The sequence below is a fragment of the Adiantum capillus-veneris genome, chromosome 8 (genome assembly GCF_014529385.1).
Source record: "Adiantum capillus-veneris isolate H3 chromosome 8, ASM1452938v2, whole genome shotgun sequence".
Lineage (NCBI taxonomy): Eukaryota > Viridiplantae > Streptophyta > Polypodiopsida > Polypodiales > Pteridaceae > Adiantum > Adiantum capillus-veneris.
Genome location: NC_140938.1, coordinates 19,926,901 through 19,941,199, shown reverse-complemented (window position 1 = coordinate 19,941,199; position 14,299 = coordinate 19,926,901). Strand labels below are relative to the sequence as shown.

The window sequence follows — 14,299 nt, the reverse complement described above, 5'->3', positions numbered from 1 at the left end:
CTCTCGACGAAGTTGAAGCATTGAAGGAGCCACAGAAGACTTTGTGTCGCTTTCGGCCCGGCCCAAAGAAGCAAGCGTTGCAGACCTTTATCAAGTTCAAGTACCGCACGATCCACACATCAGAGTGGGCCGGCGAAGAGTCCCTTCAAGGATTCCGGATGCTATTGGCGATCTCCCTTGACGCCATACAGTTCGGTACCAGTACCTCACTTTGAAAAGGAGGGGATGTCATGTACACATCGAACCCTATGTGTCCGTGGACAAGCTACAACACGACAAGGGTTCAGTCAGTCCAGTCAGTCTAGATTTAGAAGTGATCTGGCACTTTTGTGAGTCTGTTCGCAGACCGTGCATGTCTAGTCACTTAGTGTAGATACATATCCTCTGGTTGCACACAACATAATCATAAGCATTCCCATCAGAATCCATCAGAATCCTTCAGGGGAATTTTCCAGTGCATTTAACCTATTTTCTCTATTTTTGACATTTTTCACTTATTAATTTAAGTGACTTTTGTTGGAAAGTAAGTAGGGCAAATTGAGTAAGTTTGTATATAAGCAAACCTAGACTAGCACTAATTGGCAGAAGAGGTAGTAGGAGCACCTTGCTCAACAGGCAACTTCTCAGCAAGACCAACCCCTGCAACTACTCTGGCGTTTTCTCCACAAAAGATCTAGCGTTTTTGCATTAGATCAGCCTTGGCGATTTGTGACCACAGATCAGCCCCGGCGTCAACACGACACAGCAGATCAGGCTAGCGTTTTGCATTTGCAGAACATCCGGCGACAACAGAACCATTTTCAGCCCTAGCGTTTTTGATTTGCAGATCAGCCCCAGCGTTTTGCAGATTCACCGCGACGGAACACCAAGAAGCATCAGCGTTTTCAGTTTTCACCCCTTAGACACCGTAGATCAAGTCCCGAACCTCGGAGATCTCACCTTCCCGCAGCAGTTCCTCGCCGCACGGTCAGATCCCGCGCAGTTTACAGTTTCAGCCCTGAAAATGCAGATTTCAGCATCTGCGTTTTCAACGCATCGTCGTCGTACGGTCGTCACCAACATTGTCATCGACATAGAGTCAGAATTCAGCAGATAGAAGATTTGCGGATTTCAGCCCGTAGAGTTTTCAAATTTCAGCCCGTCTCGTTGTCGTCCTCATCGTCGTCGACATCGTCGGCAAGTCCAAGCATTGTAGAGATTTGTGCAATCATAAGTAGACCGCTCTCTCCATAGAGATTGGGGCCTTCGGAGGAGGGTTTTACGTCTCTGGTGTCGTATTCTCTTCTCTATCTCTCACTCTCATGCACCTTCACGCACAGTGTCCATTGCTCTCTCTCATTAAAGAACGGACGGCTCTCCCTTCTGTAAGTAAAAGGAACCTTGAGCACAGTTTGGAGCACTCATCTTGACCAAAGTTCAAACATTCATTCTGGTGCACCTTACATGACCTTAGTGGCACTACACAAAAACCTTTGTCCTGATAGTGCAGGCGATGCGTAAAATAAGTTGGTCTTCAAGATCTTTGCTTCAGATTTTCTCGAAATCTTCGTGTCGTGTTTTTGCCTCTGCTGAGCTTTGGTGTATGTGATTGTTTGGAGAGTAAATGTAGTGGCAAGGATAAAGTGCTTTGAATCCAGTTTGCCAATTGTTTGTGCAACATATGTCAAACCCTGAGGTCCTTATTGATAGAGAGCTTGCTTATCCAGTTTTTGTTATTTTCTGTGGGCAGGTGACTGGATGTTCGGCGGTTAGTAGGTCATACTCAGGAGCTTCAGAAGAGGTATTTTTTTGTTTGTTTCTGATGGCTTGGCTTTTTCACCTGTTAATGTCCATTTATGTTCACTTCCTTGCCCCCTGATGGTTTTTCTGGGGACCAAGGTACATTGTATTCAAATCATTGCAATCAGGAACGACAGCACCAAAAGTTTTTATGTAAAGCTATGATTCTAAGGAACGTAGAACAAAACTGAAGGATATGGTACCTCGAGCTCAAAAGTTGAGCTTTGTACAACTGTCATTATGTTCAATGTCTTTGTTGAGGTGCTGAGTTAAGTTTAACCAGATTGCATATGCTTGGGCTTTTCTTTTTACAAATGCTTCTATGCAATTAAACTGTGGTAAGTGTTATTCTCTGCCAAATTGTTCCCAGTTTAAAGCTGTGCTTGGTGATAATCTCTGTCAAAGTCCTCCTAGTTTGAATGTTTTGGGTTGCTTCTGGATTTATTGGACAATCTTCTTGTTTTGCTACGATAGGTAACTCTTACACTTCAATTAATGTTAAGAAACTATCACGTTTCAATATAAATAAATTGGGCCAGTAGCAATTTGAATCACAAAGATCACATCAACCTATTATTTCAGCTTCTATTGATTGCAATTATCAGTACAGAAGCATCCATGGTTTTTTTCCAAGAGTTGTGAAGGTCATAATAGCATCCCTGTTGTTATGCAGGGCGATACATTGTCACCGGATACTCGAGCGTCCTTTCCCACCAGAGTTGCTCGATTCCAAGATGCATTTTGGAGATTCCTTCGCCCTCACACCATCAGAGGAACAATCATTGGAACTACGTATGTGACCCTCAAATGAAATTTTAAGACTGTACAATGATTCGGCAAATTGCCATTGTCTTACAACTTGATGTATATGCCAGGGCGGTTGTTGTGAGGGCTTTGATAGACAATTCTCATCTCATAGATTGGGGCCTTCTACCTAAGGCACTTCGAGGTTTATTGGCGCTACTTTGTGGAAATGGATACATTGTTGGTATTAATCAAATCTACGATATTGGCATTGACAAGTGTGTAGTTCATTCATCATACAATTCCGTTCTTCTTTGAGCTTGCAGATTTTCTAGTTTTGAGGTTAGTTGTTTGGGCAGATTTTGTGTCTGATTAAAACCTTTCCCAAGTCTTTCCTCTCTTGCTTGCTCATTCTGCAGATGTTTTAGAGTATCTTGCCTTATGTTCATGTAAGAGGTTTGTTTTTAGGTTTACACTTGACAGCTGCTCATCTAAGAGTCCCGAACAGGGCATTACATATCCGCAATCAGTTGGATGATGCTCCAAAACTCCCTCTTGTCTCGGCATGCCTCCTACAAAATCCCTGTGTTTTCTCCTTGTTTCTTTGGACCTGTCCCACTATGCCTTAAGGTCTTTTGCCATCATCTGAAAGACAAAACTCTTAGCCAAACTCTCCTGGATGTTAAGGATATGAGAAGGGTCATGGGAAAGCCAAGAGTCATGCTCATGTGTCGAAGAACAGAAATGCTTACAAGGCTGAGTTTTCTTTGCTGTCGATCCTGCAAGTGTACTCCCCAACCAATGCTCAGCAATTTGAGATTTCTACACTGAGCTGTGTGAGCCAACATATTGCGCTGCTGGTGTGTGTGGCTGCTGCGGCAAGTTTTTTCCCACAGATATTCACTGTTCACGCACGCACACTCACACTTGCGCACACGCACTTCCTCCCTGTAGCATTTTACACTTTTGCTTTTGCTGTACAGTAAGCAGCAGCTTTAGCCGGGATTGCTACCAATTGCATAGCCCCGAGCCATGGCTGTTTCACCCCAGCTTAAGTGCATTGTGGCTGCTGCGATCTTCACACATTCACAGCACCCAAATTCACATCACTTTTGTAAGTGAGTTGAGAGGTAAGGTGCAAGGGTTAGGGTCAATGAGGTGCAAGGTTGGAAGGTGGTCGGGTGATGGCTCCTCTGAAGGTATCTAAGAGGGCAAGGAATGAGATAAGGGATGGGCTTGACATGTGCTCTTGTATCCTAGCCTCCCATGGATCACCCCTTGCCCCCCTACTATAGCACCACATTTTGTTACTTTGTACTTTTGTCCTTTCTTGATAGATGGAGTATATACACATGTATATTTGATTGTCTCATCGGCCTACTTTGGCTTCTAATAGATGTAAAAAGATTTTTCTTTCTTTCTTCTATCAGTGAGAACTGATCTGTCCGATGATTGGCCGCTCTTTCTCAAAGAGGTATGTCAAAGATTGGCTTCAGTCCTCTCTTTTTAGCAAAGAGAGGATTTAGAGGATATTATTTTGTTGGGTAGAGGCACTTTCATCATTGTTTTATCTTCAACGGAAATATCTCAGCTCTAGGCACTCTCTGCTCTACCAATTCGTAGCTAGTTTGTTGCCTTGGTCTTGTGGTATTTGGACTTTGATATTGCTCGCTTTGAGGCAAGGTGACATGAAACGTTTTTGTGGTTTCGGCTGTTTCGAGGTCTCGAGGGGTTTGTAGTTACATCACTCCTCAGAGACCCTGCATTGCTAGGATATGTAAGGTAGAAAATGCCTAGAAGTGCCTTATAAATTTGAGTCATTGAAGAGTTCTAAAGTGCATCCAGTTTCTTGTACTAGCGATGTCAGGTGCAGTGGAATTGAAATGGTGAAGATCTATGCTTTTCTCTTCCACAAATCCTTAGTTCTTTCCTTGCGTTAATGTGTGCTCCTTAGCACAAGAGATGGTTCCTTTTATTTCCTGAGAGAGAGAGAGAGAGAGAGAGAGAGAGAGAGAGAGAGAGAGAGAGACCCAATGGGTTCCCGAATCCCAACCAACCCTCTCAAGGGCCCCCCACACCATTGCCGATGTGGTATTTGCTTTTGATTGCATAAATGGAATGTACACACATGTAATACCTCAATGCAAACTCTACTGACTTGAATGGGGAATGTTGCCACATCAACTCTTTTAAATGAAGCACCTCTAGGCTGATTTGATTCACCTTTGGAACTGTCTCGTTGAGTGGTTGCTGATGGCCACCAAGGGGTAGATCTAGGGTTGATTTGTGCTCTCGATGTGAGAGGAATCAAGGGCTGAGATCTGTTTGCAAAAACGCAGCCGATTTGTCGCGTGAAACAGGGCTGAAAATGCAGATGATGATGGAACCTATGATGGACAACGATGGGAGCACTTGATGTGGCAAGGGAATTGCTGAGAAGATTCTCAATGGGCGGCCGAAGTACCGGCTGCAGCAAAGAGGTAGCGCTAGCAGATCCACCACGATTCCGGTGACGCTGGGCCGAATGGTTGCTCCAGGTGGATGGCTCGTGAATGGCAAAACGGCAGGCGGCTGGTCTGCAAAACTCAGGCTGATCTCCTGGCGTTGGCTTATCTATTGTAAAATGTTGGGCAATGTGCTTCTTTTATAGGGAAGTTGAGATGCAAGGTCAGGTGTGCCAATTGGGTAATGTGTGCACATGTGAGTCTTTTGGCGATAACTCGTTGTTCTGTGATCCATTTGACGAATGGAATGGACCGACGCGTTACTTTAACCTAGACCTATATGCTCGTCGTGTCAGATGCCCACCGAAGTGTAATAACATTTCTCAAAACTCTTGTACAATCCATTTATGCAAGAGGGTTTTAAAAGTGGAAAACCTATTCTGTTGGACTTGTCGGGACATGCAAGTCTTGCAAACAGGCTCACAAAATTGATGGTACTAATCCTCCTAGGATTCTAGATACTCCTATCTAAGGATAGGTGCAAAATTGGCTCTGAAAGTCGATGAAGTATGTCCATGAGGCACATAGAGCCATGTGTACGTGACATCTCCTCGTGCCCAAGGTGAGGTACAGGTACCGAGCTGCATGGCTTCCTTGTATGAGGCTAGCAAATATGGATAGTCGATGAAAAATTCCTCGTCCACCAAAGCAGCTTCATGTGTCCCTCGATCTTTAAACTTCAGGAAGCATTGCCTCGCTTGTTTATTTGGTCCGTGCTTGAATCGATTCAAAAGGATCTGTTCAGGCTCCATAACTTGGACTTCGTCAATTATCTCCGGTTGCTTCTCATTTGGAATGCTCCTTGGAGGGTCACCCTGAAACAATTTAAGCCAATAAAAATGGAAAACATTATGAGAAGGTGGTAAACGTAATTGCATGGAAATTAACTTTTTGACTATACGAAAGGAGAGTTTAGGAAAGCTCTTACCAACTTGCTTGAAACGTTGCTTCATGATCCTTAAAAACACCCAATTACCTTCCTTGAATGAGACATCCTGTCGATGCTTATTAGCATGCCTAAAATAGGACTCTTGAGCCTTGCTAAGCCGAAGCTTAACACGCTCGACTACCTCCGCATAGGTTTGACCAAGAGACTTAGCATCATTAAATTTGGACATACACCTAGTAAATAAAGACTGAAACTGAAAAGGTCGGCCAAAAGCTGTCTCATATGAAGCATGGCCGATTGCACTAGAGAACGAATCATTTAGGATAGCCTAAACTAACAATAGATATTGTTCCCACTTAGATTGTTTATCATGAACATATGCTTTGAGAACATCAAATGCTATTGGTTGCAAATTTCACTTTGCCTATCAGATTGTGGATGAAATGTATAATTTTTTTTTAATTGAGCGCCAAAATTTTTAAACAAAGCATGCGAAAAATGTAACGCGAACTTTGTATCACAATCCGACACACTTGATTTGGGTAGACCACACAATGGTTGCTAATGCTTTATGAACAATCGTGAAAGAGGAGGTTCGCAAACTCAGGTTGGGTGAGTTTGAGCAGCGGAGTGCGTGCGCACAGGTCGACTCCAGAGAGGCAGAAAGAGGTAGCGCTTGTTGCAGGAGAGAGCAACGTAAGTTTTAGAAGTTCAAAAACTCGAGTGATGAGGTTTATGGGATTCTTTTATTAAAATGTGCCGTTTGGCCACTTGGCCACTTGGACAATGTGAAACTGTTAAAAATAGTTCAAGTGGCTTAAAGGCCAATAAATGAAGTATAATGCTTGTACAGGCCCAAAATGTTGGGCTAAAAATATATAGAAAATATATCTGCGAAGCTCTCGAGCAGAGCTACTCGCTGGGAACGGTCCAGAGGAGATCGGAAGTGACCTCTGGGCATTTATCCCGAACAACCTACCATTGAAAGGCCTATATGTAACTCTCACGATCTGTAGGCAATGCTCATATCGTGCCTTAGAGAGATTTTGATAAGAGCATCTGCAAGGTTTTCATGTGTGCTGATTTTGATCAATGAGACTAAACCATAATCAAGCATTTATCTAATAAAATGGTATCGCAGATCAATATGTTTGGTACGCGCTTGAAACATGGCATTTTTAGCCAAACAGACTGCACTATGGCTATCACAACCAAGGATAGGTGTATCATCAGAGAATCCAAGCTCACTGACCAAGCGGGCTAGCCATATGGCTTCTTTGGAAGCCTCAGTGACTGAAATATATTCAGCCTGAGTAGTAGAGAGTGCAACTATCCTCTGAAGTCTAGAGCATTGAAACTGGCCCGCAGGGCGGTAGACTTTAGCTTTCACCCGAATCTTTACTTGAACTCTACAGCACAAAGCAACTCCAAGGATAAACGTGTGCTTGGAATTGAACACTTCAAACAAACACACGGCTTGGCAGCTAGAGTGCTTCCAAGCAGACAGCGACACCCTGTAGACCCCCAGAACTGTACATGGTAGTTTGAGAAGCCTAACTAGTGGGGCATTACCATATGTGCAAAGGGGAGAGAGAGACGCACGAGAGCAAATCATCGTGCTACATGAGACAAGGGAGAAGGCAAGCTTTCCATTAAAGTTGTGATCACCTCCTGCACCCAGTACTTTGTTTTTTTTGTTTTAGGAGTCGGGTAGGGCACTCCTGGCCGCTCTCCTCATACATTGGAAAAGTATACAAGAAGAACAACCAGGATTATGCACCCAGAATCCTAAGGCAGACGCTTTTGTCACTAGTTTCCTCTGAACTACGAGAGGCCAGAGTTATCTACACTTCTTAGGGCCATGACCATTCCCTTGAGAGACCCATTTTGCTAACTTGATACGCATGCTCAAGCATGGGTAGATACTGTTCCCACTTGCCCTTATTATCCAACACAGAGCATTTCAGCAGATCTAAGATAGTAGAATTACCCTCTTCTGACTGTCCATCAATTTGTGGATGAAATGAGGAGAAAAACTTGAGCGTAGTGCCCATGTTTTCAAATAAGCCTCTCCAAAACAGGCTCGTCGTATGAGGATCATGTAACAAACTTGGACACCCCTAGTCTAGATTATACCGCTACACAATAGAGATTCACTTCAAAACAGTTCACAAAAGACGACACGGTCCGACGTAGTTCCTTGCCAAGAGGTATTGGCCCCAAAGACTGGCGCTCCTTTGGTATTTGTTTTTATATTAATCTGTGTGCAAAAGTACAAGAGAGTCTGCGGGTACTCACTCTTAGACTCTGCGTGCAGATGCTCTGAGGACTGAGTCTCAAAGGACTTATCTTACAAGGGATGCCCAAAAGCAGAGCCCCAAAATCAGTTTAAACTCAAAAGCTTCTCAAACTCAAAAGCTGCCAAAATCTGCCAACGCAATTTCCGTATGGCCTGTCAATGGAAATCACGGAATTCGGTACGTTGCCACGTCAGCATGTCAACGAAATTTGCGGAGATCCGTACGGCACTTCCACGTCAGCATATCGGCGCGTTTTTCGGGGGCTGCTGCCAAGTGGCATTTCCTACCGTAGGGTGTGTGCGTCCAAAGGCCTGCCACGTACCAGTTTGTGACATACCCCCTCACTTGACATCACAAGATATCACATGACAAATCACATAGAAATTCATTCCAAATCTCAGACCATGATCAATCGGCAACGTATTTAGTAATCGCATCTAGATCCATTCTGATGCCCGATTAACTAATCCTTATTGCAATCATGTCTATAGAGATTTATGAGACCGAAATGCTGCAGTCATTTCATCTTTCAGTTCCCGCACTCAAACAAGTCAAGTACAAATTAATCATTTGCATTTTCGGGAATTCCACTTATAAAGTCATACAACAGAATACTACTCAGCCCTTTAGTATCCTTGAAACCCAAAGGGGACATTAGTGACTCTATTCAAAATCGGGGTAATTCATTGACAAAGGAGCAGAGTGACTGCCCTCTTGTGCAAACCCGTTGCACTAGATTCACCTTCGCTGAAGTCGGGTTCTATCAGAGTAGACTATGCTAAACCGAATGCGTCAAGGTAAAGTTCCAAAATCTGAGGAGTATCTGCTAGGTCCTCCTCCTCCATCCACTTCGCATCCAATGTAGGATAGTTCTTGAACTTAACCAAGAACCGCCTAATCACTTTACCTTTTAGCTTTCTGTCCTTGTGTGCCAAAATCATAGTTACCGGGGAACGCCATGGACAGGGAACGCCGAACGGCGTTCTAGGGGAGGTACATGGTCCGGAGCGGCCAGACGTTCCGCAGAGGCTTTTGATAATGGAACGGCCGGTTTGGAACGGTTGGGGAAAAGCCTGGTGACCTCGGAGGGAGAGAGAGAGAGAGAGAGAGAGAGAGAGAGAGAGAGAGAGAGAGAGAGAGAGAGAGAGAGATATGAAATGAAATGTTATATTAACGTCTTCAAAAGGTCAAAGTGATCTATGAGACCAGAAAGTTACTATGCGGTGTATCTGATACAAAGTCAGATTAACAAAATAAATTAAACTAGGATAACAGAATAGAAATACTACGGAATCCTAAACTAAGCTGATAGGTGTGAAAGGTGAAAGGCGCGAAATGTGTGAACTAAGCAGTACAATGTGTAGACAATATGGGAGGGAAGTAGAGAATCCATCTTCATAGAGATCCATCTTCATATGCACTCTGGACGACGAAAAAGTATGGCTCGAATCCTTTGCTGTAGCCTCCTTCGAAACTGTGTAGCTCCTCTTCTCCATCGAGGTTGTCTAGATCTCCCTAGCTCGGTCTATGAGAATGCCCGTAGTGCAGGCAGACCTCTCCACTGTTGGCTGCTCCTCTGTTCTTTTGGGTGTACAATATCTAGTGTATAGAAATCTGTGATCTGTCTCTGGGGTTGTCTCTCTTCAGCTCTCCTCAGTAAAGTTTCTCTATGCCTGTGTAACTCAAGTAGATATAGCCCAAGACATCTCTGATCCTCATAACTCATGACCCTAGATGGAGGCCCAAAACCTTCTCTGAATAGACAATGAAAACGGCCTCATATCTCATAGTACACTGTGCAGTGACATATGTAATGTACCTCTGCACCTGGCTCTAGATGGCATAAGCGGCATATCTTGCTATCTGCTGGTGTCCCTCTGAATCTGCCAGTCTCAATCTCGAGCTGATGTGAGGACGTGCGTATCTGGCCAATGGCACAACGCAAACCATGAGATAGATGTGTGTCCATATAGCTAGGTCGAATCACAAACCCATCCTCCGTGAAGTGGAGAAGATGGTCTCTATAGAAAGCCATCTTTGTACCCAACTCCTATATCGGCTCTATCCAGGTACTCCTCGTGTCTAGCTGGATTAGATCCTGATGAATGAGTCTATTAATCTCTACCCGCGTCAGAGACCTTAAGGGTGCCTGTAGAGAGTATTGAAAAGGAGGCAATCTGTCCATGGTGAAGCCATGTGTTTGAAACCATGATGCCATTTGTGCATACCGTATCCCCATTAAGAGCTAATTGTCTAGAGGACTCTAGAGCCACCCTGGCATATCTGTCTCTAGTAGTATCCCACAGACTGTGTACAAAGGAGATTGATCTGGTAAGCCCCTCAATTCCATAGGGGGGGCAGCTAATTCTGCTCGAATGATATCATGCTGTACAGAAGCCTTGGCTCTAATCTGCCAAGAGATCATAGATACCAGGGGCTTCTCCATATGCCTCCAACCATCCTGGCCTACAGAAGGTCCCCAAACCTGCACCCCATATAACATAGTTAGAGGCAACCACAGCATCAAAGAGCCATAACTTTGGCCTAGGTTCCTGGAACTGAACCTGCGAATACAGCCTCTCCATTCCTCCCAGAGCCGCGCCAGCTCTAGTTAGTCTAGTCTCTGCTGCTCTTCTCAAAGAAAATCTCGGCCCAGTAAAGACTACCCCCAGGTAAGTGTATGCATCTGTATACTCCACAATCTCGTGACCATATTTGAAAGTAGGTGCTGATCTCTTGACCCATTGTGGTGTGGTGTTAAACACCATAACCTTGGTTTTACCTAGGTTTACACACAATCCACTATCCTCTACAAATTGCGTAGTGCATCCAAATGTCGTTGCATACCTTCTGGTGAGTCAGATATCAGCACAATATCATCAGCATATAGCAACAATGGGATCCACGTCCCTGCCAGCTGGGCACCCCTGTCACCCTCTCTGTCAATGTAATCAGACACCTCATCAACATACATACCAAATAAAGTAGGAGACAATGGGCAGCCCTGTTTCACTCCAATAGTAGAGTGAACTAAATCAGATACCCCTTCCGGAGTGCGCACATGTCCCATCACTGATCTGTACAAAGCCATAATCCCCCAAATCACCTCTATGGGCAACCCCATCTCCTGTAGTCTGCACATCAATCGAGCTCTTGGTACCATGTCAAATGCTTTGCGAAAATCCACAAAGCTACAATAGATCCGTCTCCCATGTGCTCTGCCCTCCTCAATGATGGCCCTGAGTGTCAGAATATGATCAAGAGTGGAGAAACCCCTCCTGAAGCAAGCCTGACCCTCTGCTCGTACACCCTCGCCCTCTGCCCAATTACTCAAGTGTTGCTCCTAGATAGATGCATACAACCGTGCCAATGTGTGTCCAACCATAATAGTGCGGTAGTTCCCAGGCTCTGTAGGGTCACCAACCTTGAGGATGGGCACAAAATTAGACAACCTCCAAGTCTCAGGTAACCAACCCCTCACACATGGCACGATTGAACAACACTGCGAGAACCTCCATCAGCATATCCCTGGCATGTATAAAGTGCTCCGCTACTAGACCGTCATGATCATATGCCTTTCCTGTCCTCATCCTATCGATGGCCCTTTGTACCATCTCAGATGTAAAGAAAGTGCTCGTAGCTGGACAAGGCTTGGTAGGGTCTGGAAGGGGTTCCTGTCTAGGAACCGTATATAATGATGTCGCATATTGGCCCCACACATCAGGTGAAGTAATCACTGGGGGAGGGGAGTGCTCATGGAAGGGTCGCCATGCCTCTCCTGAGTCCCTACTCAAGAACATCTGATATAAGTCTCGGTCCATCTGAGCTCGGTAAGCTTGCTTCTTCCGTCGCACAAGGCGTCGGAAAGCAATCTGAGACTATCTGTAAGTGATGACTGCTAGAAGAAGATCCCTCTGAAGCTGGGCTCTCATCTCTCTGCACTACTCATCATACCAACTATTCTGGGGCATGCTCCCAGAATGCCGTCTCTTGCTCGGCTGAGTGTGTGGGTATGCCACTGATGCAGCCCCATGCAGTGTCTCAGTCAGTAGAGTGGTGCACTCCTCCACTGAGTGGCCTGTACCATTTTGTGCCAGCTGTGCCTTCCAATAGACGGTCCCAGATCTCCTCTGTATAAACGAAATCAGTCTTATAAACGAAATCAGTCTCTGATGTAAATGTATAGCGGGTGTGTGTCCTACCTCCTGATGTCTGGGTTGTACTGTACTGAAATTTAACGGACAATGTCAAGAGAGCATGATCTACTGCTATGCCCACTGGCCTGGCTCCCACTGTGAAATTTTGGATGTAGGGGACAAAGCTTGGTTGTGTCATAACATAATCCACTGTACTGGCCCCATGTCTGTGTGGAAAGCATGTGAAACCGGCTGCTCCAGGAAATCGCTGTAAACCATTAAGTATGGCTAATCCATGTGTAGTCGTCATTTCCACGAGGTATCTTCCATACTCCGTCTGCTCTCTGTCATGAGCATCTGTCAAGTCCCAACTCACCTACATCCAGCTCTCTAAGCATCTCATTTGAAGTGTCGTAGAAAACTGTCTGCGAGTTGCCCGTTCGGGCATTGAAGTCCCCTAGGAGAATGATATCACCATCCCTAGAAAACTCCCATATGTCATCATCTAGTATAGAGAAAGGTGACTGCCCTCTGGATGCAGCATACACTGATGTGCTGGGAGGAAAGTAACATATGGCAATAGATAGGAATCGACCTGTGTCAGCTCTCAGTCTCACCCACATATATCTAGCATGATCATCTCTTCGTACAATATGTAGTAATGGTTGTAGTTCCTCTCTGAATAGCACTGCTACTCCTCCTGAACCTCTACTCCCATGCTCAGATCTCGCATTTGTCCCGTGAGATGTCTCCCATCTGTATCCTACCACATGTGGCATCACCTGTCCAAGGGCCTGATGAGTCTCTGAGAAGAAAACAATATCCTTGTCTTTGAAACTTTCCCCAAATGCTTCCACGTCCAACCTCATAGACCCATTACAATTCCAGGTAGCCATCTTCAGTGTGGTCCCATAGGTCTCGCACTGTCATGCAGTGCACCGCTCTAAAATCACCACCCGTCCATCGCTGTAGAAGGCTATCTTTCCCTTCTCCCTTGCCGCTGTAATCTTTGGCATTATCTCTCTTATATGTGCGAGCTGTGAGAGCTTCAGGTCATCACCGAGGAAAATACGTGTTTTTTTGAGAGTAGGCCTCTTCCTCAAGAATTCCTTCTTCTCTTCCAACGAGGGGAAGCGTAGTATGAGAGCTCTCCCCTTTGAAGAATCTCCCGTGCCATCACTTTTCTTACCTACCCTCCATGCCTTTGTGTGCAAAGGCTTCTCCATCCCCATCATGGATGTAAGGCTTGTGACCTCTTTCTCCACATTGTTTATGTCCTTGAGACCGGTCACTCTCACATGCAGTGCTCGCATCCGCCTTCTTTGTTCCTCTTTGAGGGTCATGTTGATAAGCGTCGGTGTACAAGGAGTTTCTTGACCTTTCCCTTTCTTGGCGACCTCAATCCATTTTTCGGCCTCATCCGCCTTTTTCTGTGTCCTTGTTATCATCTCCGCCCATGAAGATGTCTTTGCCATACTCAGTTTCTCTTCCGCTGTGATCATCCTTACCTGTTCCTTGATTTCCTTCATTTCATCTATTACCGAGGGCTGAAATTCGCCTTCCTCTAGTCCACTGCTTACTCTATCAGCAAGCTCCTGTTTAAGGGCTGAGACTTCTTTTTTGAGTGTCCGTATCTCGGCGTTTGGGTTCTCTTTGTTTGAGGGCTAAGACTTCTTCTTTGAGTGTCTGTATTTCTACGTTAAGGCTCTCTTTCGCCTTCTTCCATTGTGCGCCTTCATTGAAGACCATCTGAAGGAGGTTGGCCTTCTCCTTCCACCATCTTTCCATCTCTGTTTTCCACTCCTTCATTTCCTTCTCCATCTGCGCCATCCGCTTGTTCGTGAGCATGAAGGTTGCCTTTGCTCGTGACTTGCAAACAGGTGAGACATTGACGGCTTCCGTGTCCTGTGCAAGGTCCTGTGCAGGGGAGATTGCTTCCATGAGAGA

The 14,299-nt window shown here is 45.1% G+C and overlaps 1 protein-coding gene across 2 annotated transcripts in view; it reads left to right on the top strand.

Moving 5' to 3' along the window:
• Positions 1-1,660: 1,660 nt before the first annotated feature.
• The window catches only part of LOC147451772 (homogentisate solanesyltransferase, chloroplastic-like), a 64,422-nt gene continuing 51,783 nt past the window's right edge, over positions 1,661-14,299 (top strand). For both annotated transcript variants that reach the window (XR_015188823.1, XM_086517638.1), the window contains exons 1-3: positions 1,661-1,780; positions 2,453-2,571; positions 2,655-2,801. Coding sequence is in view for 1 of the 2 variants with exons in the window: in XM_086517638.1 (XP_086373764.1) it covers positions 1,661-1,780; positions 2,453-2,571; positions 2,655-2,801 (386 nt within the window). In the remaining variant the exon portion in view is untranslated. The remainder of the gene's footprint in view (positions 1,781-2,452; positions 2,572-2,654; positions 2,802-14,299) is intronic.